Source organism: Gymnoscopelus microlampas, assembly GCF_963454915.1.
Source record: "Gymnoscopelus microlampas genome assembly, chromosome: 18".
NCBI classification, from domain to species: domain Eukaryota; kingdom Metazoa; phylum Chordata; class Actinopteri; order Myctophiformes; family Myctophidae; genus Gymnoscopelus; species Gymnoscopelus microlampas.
In genome coordinates, this window is record NC_139955.1 from 33192507 (window position 1) to 33210757 (window position 18251).

Below are 18251 nucleotides of genomic sequence, written 5' to 3' on the forward strand. Positions count from 1 at the left end.
TTTTTGGTGTTATTATTTCCCCCTTTTGTGCCAGGGAAACAAATACATCTTCATTATAATAAATAACTGTTCAGAATCTGCATAAACACATAATTGCCTCCTAAGTCCTGTAACTTTAACCAGCAAATCCAAACAAATACCGATACCGATGTTGACCGATAGTGGCAAATATCGGCCAATACCGATATGTGGCCGATATGTGGCCGATACATCGGTGCATCCCTAAAAGCAATATTCATAAACACTTTTGTGGAGCAGAGTGAGGATGTGTTAAAATGTAAGTAGAAAAGAAAGGTTGGAAACGGATCAACAGCACCGGCATGAGGGAAAAAGTGAGGGGGCATTAGTGGGGGTGGGGGGGTAGATGGGACATCATGACGCTCACTGTCAGTTTTGGTGTAAAAAGAAACAAAAACAACGCACACTCAGAGTTCACATTCACACTTGGCAACCATCACCCCCTCCAACAATCCCATTTAACTTTGGATCAAACTGCGCTTCATGGCAGCAGATGCACAAGGCTCTGAACGAGGGCCAGTTATATAGGGAAGAGAGACTGGAGGACAAAAAAGTGAAGGAAAAGACACAGACAGATGGCCTGTCTAGAGAGGCTGAGCACGGGGCTTAAGTATGGCCTGGTCCTTCTCCCTTCACGTGTGTCCTCACTGATGTGACCCAGACTCCCGTCTTTGATCAGCGCTCAGGAAATTTCATTAGGACAGAGATGGCTGGATAAGAGGCTAAAGAAAGCTTTGGCTTTAGAGATGGGGAACAGGAAGTATCCAGGAAGATAAAGGCAGAGAACCACGACAGAGAGAGACAAGAGAGAGGGTGGAGGAGGTGGGGGGGGGGAGTAACTATGGAGAGACTGACAGCGGTCTCATTTGCCATGGAGGGGTTGGAGCTGAGAGAAAGAAAAACGTGGCTGACGGAGGGAAAACTGCTCTTATATTACGATACATTTGTTACTGAATGAGAGTCGAAATTGATTATTTTTTAAGGTTTATGTTATCCGTTTGATCATATTTCGCAGGGATCAGCTAAAAAAGAAAGGTTGGATCCCTCGCCGGAAACATTGCCGTGGATGTGGTGTCCCTGCTGTGGGTGTGTCGGCCATATCCTGCTGACCGACGCTGTTCAATAGTTGCCCACCACTCCTGATAGTTTGGATGGACAGAATGCACTGATGAATTCCAGGTATGCCAAATGCACTTGGCAAATACCGCCAACAACTAGTACAGAGAAAGTGGAACATATCACTCCTGTGCTTAGATCAGGGGTCTTCAACAGGGGGTTCGGGACCGCTAGGGGGTCCTCAGAGCTACTATAGGGGGTCCGCTAAATCTTTGCGTGATAGGATTTCGTTTTTTTTACATTAACCACTTGAACCCTAGAATTACTTTTCTGAGGGGAACATTAGCCGAAAATAGCCGATCTACATGCTCTCAACGCCTCGCAGCGCGAGGCGTTGAGAGCAGACTAAGTAAAAAAAAACTTTAATCTGAAACACAATTTTATACAATATAGAGTAGGGGGTCCCTGCTTCATCTCTCTCTCAGCTAGGGGGTCCTTGGCCTGAAAACGTTGAAGACCCCTGGCTTAGATCCTTACACTGGCTCCCTGTGTGTCAAAGAATTGATCTCAAAATACTACTACTTGGTCTATGAGGCTTTGAATGGTTTAGGGCCAAAATACATTTCTGATCTTGACTTGTACGGTATCGTGAACCATGAATCCTCCAGATCTCTCAGGTCATCTGGAAAAGGTTTGCTTTCTGTCCCTAAAACCAAACATAAACGTGGGGAAGCAGCGTTTAGTTTTTTATGCACCACATAATCTGGAACAAACTTCCAGAAAACTGCAGGTCTGCTGCCACTCTTACTTCTTTTAAAACACAACTAAAGACCTTTCTGTCTGCCACTGCCATTGATTGAGTTACTTTCATTCTCCTTTCTCTTCTGCACTACAACTTCTTTTTTTTTTTTTTTTTACTTCTTTTGTTTTATGCAACCTAGTGTCATTGTATAATTGCGTTTCCATGTTGTTGAAATATGCTATACAAATAAAACTGCCTTGCCTAAAGGTGACACATTTATTTATTGAGCTTTCTTCTATGCTATAGTTTGATTAATGGCGGCCATATCTAACTGGCACACCAATGTTACCATCCCTCCTTCCCCTTTATTTGGGAACCACACAGACTGATCAGAGACAAAGACCTCAAATAAAATGGCAAAATAAAATGTTTTAGCGGTGGGTTGTTCCTTTTCATTAGGCCCAACTTTGTAGTCTGTTAATGCCAGCTGCACTAGTTCCACTGCTGTGTCAAACATGAGGGATGTGAGCCCATCAACTGAGCTGCGAACCAACATCACTTATCACCCTCAAACCAGAGGCCAAAGTAATGTTTTTGGTGACCCACGTAGACTTCAGCACAATCATGCAAATGTTTCTTCTCATGATGTTTTAACTATACATACTGATTACACACCACTGATAATAACGGGGGGAAAAACAACAACAACAAAACAACAACTGGTAGTCTGATAACAAACGAAATGATACTTGATTAAGTCACTATATAGGCAAGAGAGCAGTTCTCTCCTGTGGTGCAGCAAGCATGGGTTTTTGTTGTGCCCTCGGGGTTGGAATGGAGCATTCTCACCTCCTTGTAAAACCAATCTAAGGAAGTAACCCCTCTTGACCCCTGGGTAAACCGTCAGAGGCTCTCAACTGGTCTCGCACAGTCAGGGACCCTAGACTTAAGACTGTGACGTCAGGAGGACCCCGATATATCACACTTTATTAACCCATTTAGACCTGAGGCCGATTCTAAAAACACCTTCTGAAGCGTACCTAAGTTTTGAGTTTTCTTAGTTACTTTTCAACATTCAACTTCAAAAATAGCAAAAGCAGCAGATCCACAAGCTTGAAACGCATCGCTTGTGGATCTGCTTCTTTTGCTACTTTTGTGTGACGCTGTAGTATGATCAAGTAGTGCATTCATTTACGAAGAACCATAGAATATGGAGATAAGTGGTTTCTGCCCGACAACGGCGATATAATACCAACAACTAAAATGACACAGCATGAAAAGTATAACAACGAATAGGTGTTACACAGGTCTAAATGGGTTAAAGGTCATGCTCGGTCTGTGACCCTGTCAGCCCGTCAGGGCGACACGCTTCCAGGTGCCGAGCCGCCGGTTAAGAACCCACCTCCCCCCCAGGGGTTTGATAAGACACCATGTTACAAGGCAGGTGTGAACGCAACCGATGTGGCGGCGAGAGAGTCAGACAAGAGCCGAGGACCTTTGACCTCATCAATCACGGACAGAACAGGAAGAAAAAAGGGGAAATGAACAAAGGGGGCAGAGAGACAACAACTCTTCGACCTGATCAATCATGGATGAAAGAAGACAAGAAAGGGAGAGAAAGACAAGAGAGAATGAGAAAAAAGTGAGAGAGAGAGTGTCTGTCCGTCTGTCTGTCTGTCTTATAAATCAGCTACTAAAGAGGAAGACGGTGGAAGACAGCGGACAAAGGCGGCGAGAGTGGGAGGCGAGACAATGTCTGTCTTCTTTATCCGTCATGTATGACAATGTAAAGAGAGAGGGAACCGGATAAAGATAAAGAAAAGAGACATTTCTTTAACCTCATCAATCATGAACCAAAGAGGAAGACAGAGAGAGACGAAGGTAGACAGACAGACAGAGAGTGAGACAGACAGACAGACAGACAGACAGACAGACAGACAGACACAGAGAGAGAGAGAGAGAGAGAGAGAGAGAGAGAGAAAGACAGGCAGAGTGAGAGAGAGAAAGAGGGAGCAGAAGTACATCTGTCTACCTCACTGTTTACCAAACTACCTACCTCACTGAACCCAAGTTGGGCCCACATTTGGGTCGCAGGCCAATTTTTGTGGGTCACAAGTAAATATCCCCTTACTTCTCACTCAAAAAAAATAAACATAAGAAAATCAAAGAAATTCCAGATGCAACTTCATATAGCCGAGCTTTTTCATCGTTTGGGTCCCGTGGGTAGACCTCTTTTTGGGTCTCAGGCTGAAATAAAAGGTTTGGGAACCACTGGTTCTAACCTTATCGATTCTGTCTGGTCGGTTGGTGGCAGCCAGCACCGTGACGTCTCGTAGCTGCTCGATCCCGTCCATCTCCGTCAGAAGCTGAGCCAGAACCCGCTCGCCTACTCCTCCTCCAGAACCCGATGAGCTGGAGAGACGGGTGGAGAGAAGAGAGAGGGACGGATGAGTGGTTTGATTGGAAGGATGGATAGTTAGTTAGTTACTTTATTGACACAATAGGCTCTATGCACAGCAGCCATATTGGAAAGAAATTGGGCCTCTTTTTACTTCCTTCACAGGTGTTACCAATGATACTAATGAAGGCTCTGTTCCATTCTGGTCAGGGTGCTGATATCGTGCATGTTGGCTCACTAGAAACACTCCATTTTGATTCCCAAATGGCCTCTTATGGTGGGTGTGTAACTCTGAGTGTACAAATGGAACTAAATGGACTAAATTACGGGTCCATTTGGTTCCATTTGTACACTCTCAGAGTTATGGGGGTCCTTGAAAATAACCACCACTGTGCTAAACTAAATGGAACAGAGCCTTAATTAGTATTATTGGTAACACCTGTGAAGGAAGTAAGGAAGGGGCCCAATTGGTAACACCTGTGAAGGAAGTAAGGAAGGGGCCCAATTCATTCCCAATATGGCTGCTGTGCATAGAGCCTATTGTATAAAACCTTGAGTCCAAACAATAGTTGAAAAACCATGCATAAAGATGTTAAAAAGGTACAATACATTAAAACAGGGGTCTTCCAAGGACTGAGAGAGAGATGAGATTATACAATATAGACCCCTCTATATTGTATACAATTGTGTTTCAGATTAAACTTTTTTTTTACTTGGTCTGCTCTTTTTCCATCTACACCTACAGTATACTTCTTTGCCAAAAATAGCCGATCTACAAGCTCACAACAGATCTGCTGTTTTTGGTTAATGTTCCCCTCAAAATAGGGATGCTAAGGTTCCAGTGGTTCATGTATAAAATAAATATCCTAACACACAAAGATTTGGTAGCTCCCTGTTGTAACTCTGAGGACCCCCTAGGGGTCCTGGACCCTCTGTTGAAGACCCCTGCATTAAAATATACAATACACTTTGCTGTGGTGGGGGTGTGGTGCTGTAAAGCGGATTTTGAATGTGATATGGATATGTATTGTTTGACTGGTGTTTTTGTTTTGTTTGTTTTTTGTTTTTGTCTTGTTCGGTCTGTGTTTGTTTATATATCCTTTTATATGTTTATATATTTTGTATTCATTTTGTATCTTTAATTTTATGTCTTCATGTCTTGGGGTGATAATGGAATCCGTATTGAGCTTTTATATTTTATTGGTTGCTTTAAAAAGCTTTTCTGTATCCTGCTATATGCATTTAATGCTGAAAACTGCTATGGAAAAACCCAATAAACAAAGTTTAAAAAAAATATATATATATACAATACACAACACAAAATCCATACAATAGAAGCTTTCAGTTGCTCCAAAAGTGACAGGCAAGCATGTAGCACACTCAAAGCCCTCTGTTAGTGCCCACAAATAGTGAGCTCAGATCAGTAAACTAATGTCCATATTTCCCTCTGATGTCTTGTGCGAGGGGACACCATGCGACTCCACCTCCCCATCTCCACACGCAGCCTATGAGAGGATAACCGGAACCGTGTAAAGCTCATCCTCAAATAGTCCTCAATGTAAGATGTGCTGTTGGTTGCTGGTATAGATACATGTATTAAAACTAAATAAAATCCCATGAGAGATTTTTTTTTTGTATGACTATGGACTAATTTGCGATTTGTGAAACAGTGTTGAAAGGGAAAAAATAGTTTTTCTATTATCGGCCTCCTGGTGGCGCTATAACAGGCTCATGTGAAATATTTGGGGCAGAGGTTCAGCTCTGGCATCTAGGGAGTGTGTGTGCACAGTTTCGCTGCGATCAAGCCTACGGTGCCGGCGATTAACTGTTCACAGACAAAAGGACGGACGGACGGACGGACGGACGGACGGACGGACGGACGGACGGACGGACGGACGGACGGACGGACGGACAGGGTGCAAAACATAGTTTCGGCCATGCCTTTCGGCCTGGCGGAGACAAAAATAAAGAAAACCGAGTATCAACGAAGCTGCAAGTCTTACACTTCAGAACAAACGAAACAGAAGGAAAAGAAGCATATTTGGCTGGCAACAATTACACAGAAACAAACAAAAAGTGTATATACCATTTACTACCTGTATTATTACAACCATAATTCATTTTACTTGTAGCATGTATACATCACAAATGTAGGTGACAAGTGAAATGAAAGCATGGAACATTTTAAATAAATGGGTGGGTGGATGAATGGATGGATGGATGGATGGATAAACGTATGGACAGACTGACGGATTGATGGAATGACAGTTGGATGGATGGATGGATGGATGGATGGATGGACGGACGGATGGATAGATCAATAAATGGAGCCATGAATGAAAAGATGTGTGAATTAATCAATGGGTGGACACAGCAAACACTGGGATGGATTGATAGACGGTTTACATTTTCCAAATAATACAATGTAAATCCACTTTGACAGTTTGATCACATTTATTTCTTGCTAGCAAAATCTCCATCTGTACAATCTGCTGTAAATGACATGCTGTTAAATTGTATGAACACAACGTCTCTGTCGGGTGGAAACCTCACATGTCCAAAACTGTTACTTTTCAGGATTCTAATTCAAAAACAGCAAAAGTAGCAGAGCTTGCGGATCTGCTACTTTTGAATGACGCTGTAGTATGATCAAGTACAGCGTTCATTTGTTATTATTTTTAAGCATGAAAGGGAGGAAGAGATAAGTGAACACGGGCTAAGTTGAAAATATTCATGTATTCATACTGCGATGCTGCATTTAAAATTCACAGATCTGTCTGTCTATCTCTCTATCAGACACACTGTTCTAAGCTGGTTATTTTCCATAAGCCAGTACAGACAGACAGCCCTTCCCAGATCCCCATGTCAAGCGCGCGCGCGCGCGCACACACACACACACACACACACACACACACACACACACACACACACACACACACACACACACACACACACACACACACACACACACACACACACACACACACACACACACACACACACACACACACACACACACACACACACACACACACACACACACACACAGCCTCTGTTGACAGGGCGAGCGGAAGTGCCAGACGTCATTAGCCCAGACAAGGCCGCAGAGAAACACAATGGAAGCCCTGTCACCCAGATATAGAACTGAACAAGAGGGGGAGGGAGGGAGGGAGAGAGAAAGAGAGAGAGAGAGAGAGGGACATGAAGGAAAGAAAGGATGAGAGGAGAGGAGAGGAGAGGAAGGAGATGTGGGTGGGGAGGAAAAAATTAAGAGCCGAAACATGGGATAGAGTGAAGGAACTACGTATTGAAAGAGAGAGAGAGAGAGAGAGAGAGAGAGAGAGAGAGAGAGAGAGAGAGAGAGAGAGAGAGAGAGAGAGAGAGAGAGAGAGAGGGGTTGTCTGGGACTATGTCCATCTATCTCTCGTTCTCATGGATTAAAGCAAAATAAAATCTCACGAAAAACCGTGAGCCCCCCCACACTACAGCCGTTTCCTAAACAATAAACACAATATGTAAAGTGATGATGTTCTTGTAATATTGTTCCTGCTGTTCTACAACATACTGCCGTCGTATGGCGGAGCACTAATTATAGGCATCATCTCTCTTTACTTTGTATTGCTCCCTCTCTCGTTGTCTTACTAGCCAACAGAGACGGAATATTTCGCCGGTATTTCTTGCGAGGGAAAACACATCACGTGCACGCATGCGTGCATGCTTGAATGTGCGCACACCCACACACACACACACACACACACACAGACGAGGGGAAAAAATGGCTGTGTCCTGCAAAGATTGCACACAACGTAGCAATAAACATGGCACCTTCAAGCACCTCAAAATGACTAATGTGCATACTTAGTTAATTCTCTTTCTTACAATAGTTTGCGTTTATTTTAGAGTAGCCAATCATTTTTACAGCCTTTTTCTCCCCACTTTAGTTGTTACGCCAATTGACTCCTCCCCACACACATTTCTATGTTGTCACTGCTGTTGTATCCTACAGACTCACCTGCCAGTGAGGAGCCCCCACCGGGAGGACGTAGGGCCTTTGTCCTACTCCTCCCGCCCAACAGTCCCTACTCCCTACTGACAGGTGCTGCCCCAGCCCAATAGCTTTCCTCCCCCTGAACACAGGCCAATTGTGTTCATGACAAAGCCGGATGCACCACGGTGGATTCGAACCCACAACCTCCATGGTGGTGGGCAGGGACTTTACCACTGTGCCACCCGAGCGCTATTCTTCATTATCTATTTGTAAATCGTTTATAATTCTTTGCTGTCACAACAATGGTGAGGAAACAAAATCAAATAAGTTTTACTCCCATGTACTCGTAGATACAATAAGTATGTAAAATCAAAGATCTTCAATCCTGAATCCTGCACGCATTTCGCACTGATACTTTTTTTCATTCCTGCAGACGTGAGCCACTACATTGATTAAAAAGATAAAATAAAAGATGAATAAAACAACACACCAGGAAACGAAGACCAATAAATAACCTTTATCGATCGATCGCTGCTAAGTGCATTTCTCACACTGCAAAGTGGTTCTCGGGTGCGGCCGTCCGGCTCTGCATTTGTCGTGGGGCCGTTCTATGAAGCCTGATTTATACTCAAGTTGGTGAATAGCAGATCCGAATAGCAGATCTACAAGCTCACAACGCGTCACGAATGTGACGCGTTGTGAGCTTGTATGTCTGCTATTTACTGAGCACGGCACTGGCTCGCAACTAAGTATAACTGAGGCTTAATTCAGCCTCGTCACACCGCATGGTCTGTCAAAGGAAAGCTGTAGCTTCTTTCAGAACCAGCAGACCACTGATCCATTCTCACATTTTAACAAAGAAGCTCTTAGATGAGGGAGGAACCTCCGCCACTACTGTAAGCACTTTTAACCCATTAAGACCTGAGGCCCATTCTACAAATGCCTTCTAAACCAGTAGTTATCAAACTTTTTTGTGCCAAGGACCCCACAAATGATATGTATTTGGCCCGCGGACCCCAAATCTGAAATGTCTTTGTGCCAGGGAAATTTTTCAAACAAACGCTCATTCTTTTCAAAAATAGCAGATTTACAAGCTTGCAGGGCATCACGGTGAGCTTGTATATCTGCTATTTTTAAGAACCACTGTTCTAAATCCTAAGGGCAGGTACACACTGTAGGACTTTTAAAGTGGCCAGGGAGTCATCTGATCGTTAAGCATTTGTAAAGCAACTTTGAGTACTCAGAAAAGCGCTATATAAATTGTATGTATTATCATTATCATTATTATTATTATCTCCCTGTTAGGGACAACAAGCTTGCAGCTAATTGTAATAAATCTTTGAAACATATCGAAAAGTTTAGAAAGATTTTGAATAATTTAGATTTTTTTCCTCTTCTGGCGGGTCCCTGGCACAAACTCTTTTCAGATGGTGGGGTCCGCGTGGCCAAATAAATATCAATTTGGGGGTCCTTGGCACGGAGAGGTTTAAGAACTACTGTCCTAACAGCATGTACCTTCATTGTTGGCCGGGAGCAGGAAGTGGCCCTCACACTCGGCCTTCCCCATCTGCCATGGACGGACACAAAGAAGTATCTGTGTGACTCCGGGTCTCTGTCCGCCGCACCCCGCCTCCCCCCCGCCCCCCTCTCTCTCACTCTCCCTCTCTTCTTTTAAGCCACAGATGTTCCCAGTGCCATCCCATTGAATGTCCTCCGGACAACATAAGCACTTTGTGCGTGCCATTAGCAAAAAAAAAAAAGACCCAAAGTCTTGTCGGGGCGCCATGGGAACAAGAAAAGTCGTCTTTGATAGTGCAGTCATGCAGAGTGGAGTTTTCTTCTTTCTTTTTTTTGAGTCGGGTGATGTCGGTGGTGCTGTCCATTCATAAGTGAGTCATTGTGAAAGACATGGCGGGGGGGGTGGACAGTGACACAGGCCGCAGACACGTTTCAGTTGATTCCAGTAGACTGTGTGTTACTCATTTCTTACAGACAATGACCCCGGCGTTGAAAACACGAGTAGTAACACCAGGGCAGGGATTTCAGGGAGGCCACGAAGGCCATGGCCGGCCGTCATTGCCCCTCAGTTTGGCCTTGTGCCCCTCAAAAAAAATGTCATGCCCTGAGGCCACAGTGGCCTTAAGGCCCCAGCTGACTGTACCACTTTCTACTCTCTAGTCTCTTTCTTGTCAATATGTAGACACCAGTGTCTCTTTCTTGTCAATATGTAGACACCAGTGTCTCTTTCTTGTCATGTAGACACTTGTTGAGATTCTGAATTCTTAACTCCCCTGAGTCCCCATTTCTAAACTAATGCAGTGACTTTGATTGGTGCAGGGCTGAGCATGGATCAGATTGTAAATACCATAATTTATTTATTTCATTGCAGGTAGTCTACATATTAAATTGAAAATCATCCTTGACCCTTAAATTCAATGAATTCTTTCAATGGACTAAAAACGTTTTATTTGATGGCCTTCCTGCCCTGGCATTTAGCCTTTGTGGCTTCAAAAAATGGACAACACCAAAGGCCAATTGGCCTTGCCCCTAAAATGACAAAATTCCAGGCCTGAGTAACACGCTAAGAGTTTTTTTTGGAGGGGACATTGGTTTGAAGTAGGATTTGTCTTCTTTCTTTTCAAAAGGCACCGATGTTGGATCACTTGTTTTAGAGAAAAGCAACTCACTCACCTTCCTCTTTCGCCAGCGAGGGCGTCGATCTCATCAAAAAAGATGATGGAGGGAGCCACAGCTCTCGCTTTTCTAAACACCTGAGAGGAAAAACATGGCCATGTCAGAGCAGAGTGAAACACAATACAATAGACCTGAACAATACTGTATATAGATATAATAAAATGTCACTTGATTAATTGAATACACAGGACCACAATGGAAACAAGCCCTTAGGGCTTTTTGTGTATAATAACAAATCTTTAATTAAGTAATGCAGATGTTTAACAATAATTTAACTCTTGAGAGCGTAAAATGAAACCAAAAAGGGTACATTTAGTTTCATTTTATACTCATTTTTTTTATTTCATTTTACACTCTCAAGAGTTAAAGATCTAAAAGGGTTCATTTGGTAAACAACTCTCCATCATTTAGCTGGGGACCACCTGGAGCCCCCTCAACCAGTGGTCCCCGGACCACTGGTTGAGAACCACTGATCAAATAGATCATGACTTACCTCTCTCACTGCTCGCTCAGATTCTCCCACATACTTGCTCAATAACTCTGGGCCCTGAAAAAAAAAAAAAAAGCTTGGATGATGCAACAGGTTTATAGCTGGACATTATTAAACTAGGGGGGGGGGGGGGAGAAAGAGACATTATGAAACACCTAATGTTTTCTATATCATCTCTGTCGGGGTGGAAACCTCATTATGTCCAGAACCGTTATTTTTCAAGGATTCAAATTCAAAAACAGCTAAAGCAGCAGATCGAGGTCTTGAGGATCTGCTACTTGTGTGTGACGCTGCAGTATGATCAAGTAGGGCGTTAATTTACGAAAAAAACACAAGAATATGGAGATAAGAGGTTTCTGCCCGACAGCAACGATATCTAGGTTATTTTTCCCCCCAGAAGAAAATGAAATTTTGGGTTGTGAAATAAAGGGAGGAAAAAAAAGCTGCAGAAAACAGATCCTCAGACATCTTGTTCAAGACATCTGCTGGGAGGGGTAATGTCACACGACCACATGAACGGCATTATCAGATGACAGTCCTCAGCGATCGTTATGATTCATTGTCATGATGATGCGCTCCTTAAATAAGACCTGACAGAGATGCTACGGTTGTCGTTTTAAGCAGACAGGGGCAACGCCTTAAAGCAAACCGCCGTGAGGCCACTAGCTTCACACACACAGCCATCACAAGAAAGGACTAGCTATATCAAAACAATAACTGCCAGGGAGCATTTAACCAGGGAAAGTTGACTGAGCATTAGGGCTGGGCAATTATTCGAAAACATTTCAAAACGAATATGTAGAACCAATAACAGACTTAACTCATTTAGTGCCACATGACGTCTAAAACGTCATAAAAAAAAATCGCCATTGTTAAGCCCTGAGCGCCACGTGACGTCTAAGACGTCATAAAAATAAATTAAAAAAACGTCTTTTTTTTTTTGAAAAAAAATGTTCAGAACCCAAGATATCATGATTTGAAAATTTGCTGCTCCATTCACTTCTTGTTTAACTTCTTACTGAAAAAGGCTGTATCTCGGCTCCAAAGCACTTTTTTTTTTACAATTAAGTTTTGGCTCTGGCACTGGGACAACACAACCAGAAATAAGTCAAGCACTGAATGAGTTAACGGCTGGGCAATTCATCGAAAATATTTCAAAACGAATATGTAAAACCAATAACAGACTTAATCTTGCGATCATGTACATCTGTTTTGCTTAGATCTTTTTTTTCTCCAACGAATCGACATGAAGAAATAATACACTAAATTGATTAGTCTGATTAACCACTTAAGCCCTTTATACTTTGTTGCCATGTGACACGTTGTGAGCTTAAAGATCTGCTATTTTCACTTTCATCTAAAATCGGGGGAAAAAGCTTGAAATGATATTGATTTGAAGTCACATCATCAGCCCAGCCCTGCTGAGCATGCATGCTACTTTTACAGCAGCGCACTTCTGCACATTCACACACAGACTCACATCCTGGGAGTTATCCAGAACCACAACCTCCAAAACACACAGCCTGGCTGGGGCAGTGGTTCTCAAACATTTTCGTGTCAAGGACCCCCAAATTGATATTTACTTGGCCGTGGACCCCCATCTGAAAATGTTTTGTGCTCTCAGGGACCCCAAGAGGAGAATATTTGTGTTCCTCAACGTTATTAAATTGATAAAGTGGTTCAAATCATTCTGATGCTACATAAACTACTTCAGCCTGGATCCCCCCCCCCAAAGGACCCCACTTTGAGAACCAATGGGCTAGTGCCTTGCTCAAGCAAACTGCCCGTCTTTACTCGCTCCCTACTTATCTTTCGCCCCTTTCCTCCCTCAGTCCCTCTCTCACGTATTCCCTCCCTCTCTCCTGCCCTACCTCGGAGGCAGATAAACATCCACTCAGCCATCAGTAGTACTTCCTGACTCTGCGATCCACCCTTTCAACACCTCTGAGTTGGCAGGGTGTGTGTGCGATTATGTGTGTGTGTGTGTGTGTGTGTGTGTGTGTGTGTGTGTGTGTGTGTGTGTGTGTGTGTGTGTGTGTGTGTGTGTGTGTGTGTGTGTGTGTGTGTGTGTGTGTGTGTGTGTACAGTATGTGTCCGTGCATGTCTGTCTACGTACTGTACATGCTAGCATACATGTGCCTGGCCTTGTGTGAGTGTGCACACACTCACGAGCGCACGCACGCACGCACGCACGCACGCACGCGCATAAGCAAAGTAAGCAAGCAATGCATGCACGTGTTTCTGTGCAGTGTGTATGTGTGTGTGTGTGTGTGTGTGTGTGTGTGTGTGTGTGTGTGTGTGTGTGTGTGTGTGTGTGTGTGTGTGTGTGGTTGCAGGGGAAGGAAGCTGACATTGACAGACTGATAATAGGGCTTTTCACACAGAGGAAGTGGCTGAGCCTTAAAGAGTCCACATTTAAATCTGGATAACATATCTCTGTCACAGCAACCACTGCACTGGAAAAACCTGATACTGCTACAGCTCCGTGCCAAACAACAGGCTTCCACCATCCAGGAGCGGACGCGTTCTTTTTTTCATCCACTTTTCTTAAACAGATACTTTAGCTCTTTGATTGTTCGACGTGATCTCAAGAGATTCAAATACATACTTTGACTCAAGTGAGAGAGAGAGATAAAAAAGAAAATAATTCAGATGGAACATTTGTACAATATCTGTGGTCACGCAAATGGTTGGTAGTGATGTAGCGATCTAGAAATTCAAACATGTTCAATGTTGGTGATGCAGGAATTTAAGCTTATTCCATAATATTTAAGTATAGTACAGTATAGTGCATAAGTATTATTTATCTGCATGCACACACGTGCACACACATGAATGCAGAGAATACAAATAAAACATATGTACTGATATTTTGCATACAGTTTTTGACATATTCTGTATTGTTGTTTGTGTCTTCACATTTCTAAGACTGTAATATTCATCATATGGGACAATAGATATTTGAAATGAACTGAAATGAATTAAACCACAAGATTTAAACTGAAAATGTAATTCAGTTCCATCCAAACAGAAATGGAATAATTCCATCCAAAGAATAGCAAATAAAATGAAATGAAAAAAATAAAATGAAAAAAGCCCATACAAAAACGAACCAACTCCCGTTTGCATTGTGTGTGTGTGTGTGTGTGTGTGTGTGTGTGTGTGTGTGTGTGTGTGTGTGTGTGTGTGTGTGTGTGTGTGTGCGTGTGTGTGTGTGTGTGTCCGTCCCAAACAAAGACAACATCCTCATTTGACCCACAGCTTAATGACACTGGCTGAGAACTTCTGTCACATCCTGCCAATCGCACACGGCAACAGTGTCCTAAATATCCACCAATCAACAAATCACCAAGCTGATCAATCAACCTCCATCAACTAGGGGCCTGACAGGCGGGAGGGTGGGGGCGGGGGGGAGAGTGGAGAGGTGGAGACAGAGAGAATGGGGGTGATGAATGAGAGAGGACAAACACGGGGTTAAAGGTCAGACGACGAGTCCTTCAGGGTCTGAGTGAATGAAATCCAGAGAGAGTATAGGGCTGGGGAAATTAACCGCAGATATGTATCGAAACCGACGTTTAGAATCGACACTAAACAAGAAACACTCTAGATTGCCACGCATTCGCATTAACCTACCTTGCTCAGGTAGTTTAATGGAATTAGCGAGAAGATTACTATTGTTTTCAACAAATATTTGAATAGATTTTCAATTAGTCTGATTAACCACATAAAACGCTATATTATACATTTTTATTAAAAAATTGTGAGAATTCCACAAGAGGAATGATCCCTTGAGAAAAGGAATGGATGGATGTGAGGTCATCCCAAAAAATTACACTTCCGTCCACTCCTATGTTATGAGTTGTAGAAAAACACATCTAGCTCGGATTTCTTCTTTTTTTGGTGAAAACGAGCCTTATTCAACGGCCGATAAGAAACAAAATGGCCGATCGTGGTTACAACATTTTTGTTCCGGTGGATAGAGGAGACCCTACACCACCACCAAGACACCCTTGGTTTACATCCGTGTACACATCACGGCTCCCGTGGCCCTACGTGGATCGTCAATATAAGGTAAAGAACGCTAGCAGCCAATGTGTTAATTGATACGAGGCAAAGGTTTGAAAGAATCATGCTATTGATTTGAAGTCATATCGCCCAGCCCTAGCATGCAGTGTGTTTCATGCAGTGTGTTTCAGCCCAGGGTTGGGGTTTAGGTTTCATCTCACCTTGACGGCCAGGAAGTTGAGGCCACTCTCGTTGGCGAGGGCCTTGGCTATCATAGTCTTGGAGCAGCCTGGGGGCCCGTAGAGCAGGACCCCCTTCGGGGGCTGGATCCCCATTCGGGTGAAAGCCTCGGGGTGCCTCAGGGGCCACTCCACGGCCTGCTTCAATTTGAGCTTCACCTCTTCCATGCCGCCCACGTCGGACCAGCGGACCTGTTTGGTTGGTGGTGTGAAAACAATGTAATGTGAGGAACAGAACAGAAGATAGTAGAGCGTTGGAATTGAATTGACTAGATTAGAACCTTTTGCTTGAAAGCATGTGCTAAAACTCCAAAAGTTCTGTGAACACAAGAAATGTTATTTACCTTTAAGTCATAATGTGTCAAAGTCTATTTGACGGTATAACTACAATTAAAAACAGAAACTCGTTAACAACTGGTTTGAAAAGTATTTCTCCAATTTCTCCATTTTAACGTTTCTTCCAGCTTCTAAAACTTGGTCTTTTAAGGTCCACGATTCAAAAGACAAACAAATAAACTAAACAGGGATGAATGGGGGACACGTAACATATCACTGTCACTGTCGGGCAGAAACCTCCTATCTCCATATTTTAACTTTGTGATTTTTTTTTTATTAGTGTCACACAAAATCTAAAGTAGCAGATCCACAAGCTCGAAACACGGTGGGAAGTGACACGTTTTCAGCTTGTAGATCTGCTACTTTTGCTATTTTTGAATTTGAATCAGTGTTCAGTTTTGGACATTTCCACCCGACAGAGATGATATTCTATGTAAATCTCAGGTGTTCTGGACCACTTCCTGGTGCACAGGACCGTATAAGGTTCTGTGCACCAATACCTGACCAGAATCTCTGAAGTGAACCTTAAAAAGAGCCATGAATTCGACATTTCGAGGACCCTGCTGCCCAAGGATTGCCTGTCTGAAAAACTGAGGTGCAAAAGCGTGCCTACTTGTAATGGAAAGAACACGCCAACACCTTCATTTGTCTCTCTTAATGCTACAGCCATAGCATGATGGTAAAGTTAAGTGTCTAAATGTTTCAAACGCTGTTTGGTCTCCGGGGATAATGTGCGAAAGGATAGGTGGAGGCACTGAGAGGTGGAGGCACTGAAGGGAGAGATGGAGGCAGAGGCTTGTGTTGAATCAGGGAGACATTGTACTGGGTGTAAAACAACACACGCAGTCTGCCAACAGCTGTACTTCTGACAGATAGATGGAGGTGGGTGTGTGTGTGTGTGTGTGTGTGTGTGCGCGCGTGTGTACATGCTTTTGTACATCAATCTACGTGTGGATATTTAGTTAGGACATCGTCGCTGTCGGGCAGAAACCTCATATGTTTTAACTTTTTGTTACAAAAGCATCAACAGTAGCAGATCTGCAAGTTCAAAACGGGGCGCGAAGCGACATGTTTCGAGCTTCTAGATCTGCTACTTTTGCTATTTTTTAATTTGAATCCTGAAGAGCAACACTTTTGGACACATAAGGTTTCCACCCGACAGAGACGACATAATGATGCGGCCCATCCTGCTAAAATAGGACACTGCAATTTTCAAGGGTCTATTTTCAAGTCAGGAGGAAACAGGATTAGAAGAAGATTACTTTTTAAGGGTTAAAGTTAGACTATAGCGACTGGGGTTAGAGGTCAAACTTCCTCCATATCAGCAGCTACTCCCAAACTCACAATCCTTCCGTCCTCGTTTTCTCTTTCCCTCTCGCTTGCTCCCAATCAAGTGTTGCCAGATTTTGTGAAAAATAAGCAACCAGGTCTATGAAAACAAGCCCAAAATAAGTGACTATAGGGCACAAGTGAGCACTTTAAACCCATATGCATCGGCTATTTGAAAATAGCCAATCTACAAGCTCACAATATGTCGCGATGCAAACAAATCTTGAGAAAACTAAAAAACAAAGCATTTTGAATATTTTTCGAACATTTTAACAACACAAATCTTGTACGGGGGTCCCTGGCACAAAAGTATGTTTAGATGGGGGGGTCCGTGGACAAATCCTTTTTCATTTGAGAGTCCTTGAAATGACAATGTATGAGAGCCACTGGTTTAAACAACATATGGAAACAAGCCCAAATAAGCAACTACATTTTACAAACAAGCCCGCAACCCGCAACTTATCAATATTTACAAGCGACGTTACAGAAACACAAGCCCAAAGTCTCTTATAATAAGCGGACATGGCAACGCTGCTCTCTATCCCTCCCCTGTTGCCCCTCCCCCCCTCTCTCTCTCTCTCTCCTGATGTAACACATCCCAGGCCACCGGCGCCGTCTCCGGGGAACGGAGGACCTAATGGAAACCTGGCGTCCGGCCACATACTGTAAATACCACACGCTGAACAATTTATGGACAGCACGGAGAGAGAGAGAGAGAGAGAGAGAGAGAGCGAGGGGAGGGAGAGGTAGGGGTCCAAAGGGGAAGAGAAAAAAAGAGAGTGAATGAAGGAGAGAGAGAGAGAGAGGGGGGGGGGGGGTGCTGCTGGAGAGATAAGAAGCCTGATGGAAAGCAGTGCGGGAAATGACAACAAAAAAAAAACAGAGAGATAGAGAGACAGATAACAGTAAAACAGACATTGATAGGCAGACCAGCGAAGGAGACAGGTGGAGGGGAA

At 43.5% G+C, this 18251-nt stretch overlaps 1 protein-coding gene across 2 annotated transcripts in view; it reads right to left on the reverse strand.

Annotated features, from left to right (window-relative positions):
* afg2a (AFG2 AAA ATPase homolog A) overlaps window positions 1-18251 on the reverse strand; it is a 171314-nt gene that overhangs the window by 115731 nt on the left and 37332 nt on the right. For both annotated transcript variants that reach the window (XM_084041957.1, XM_084041956.1), the window contains exons 13-16: window positions 15613-15822; window positions 11390-11443; window positions 10894-10973; window positions 4099-4228 (exon numbers count right to left, since the gene is read on the reverse strand). In XM_084041957.1, coding sequence (XP_083898083.1) covers window positions 4099-4228; window positions 10894-10973; window positions 11390-11443; window positions 15613-15822 — 474 coding nt within the window. The remainder of the gene's footprint in view (window positions 1-4098; window positions 4229-10893; window positions 10974-11389; window positions 11444-15612; window positions 15823-18251) is intronic.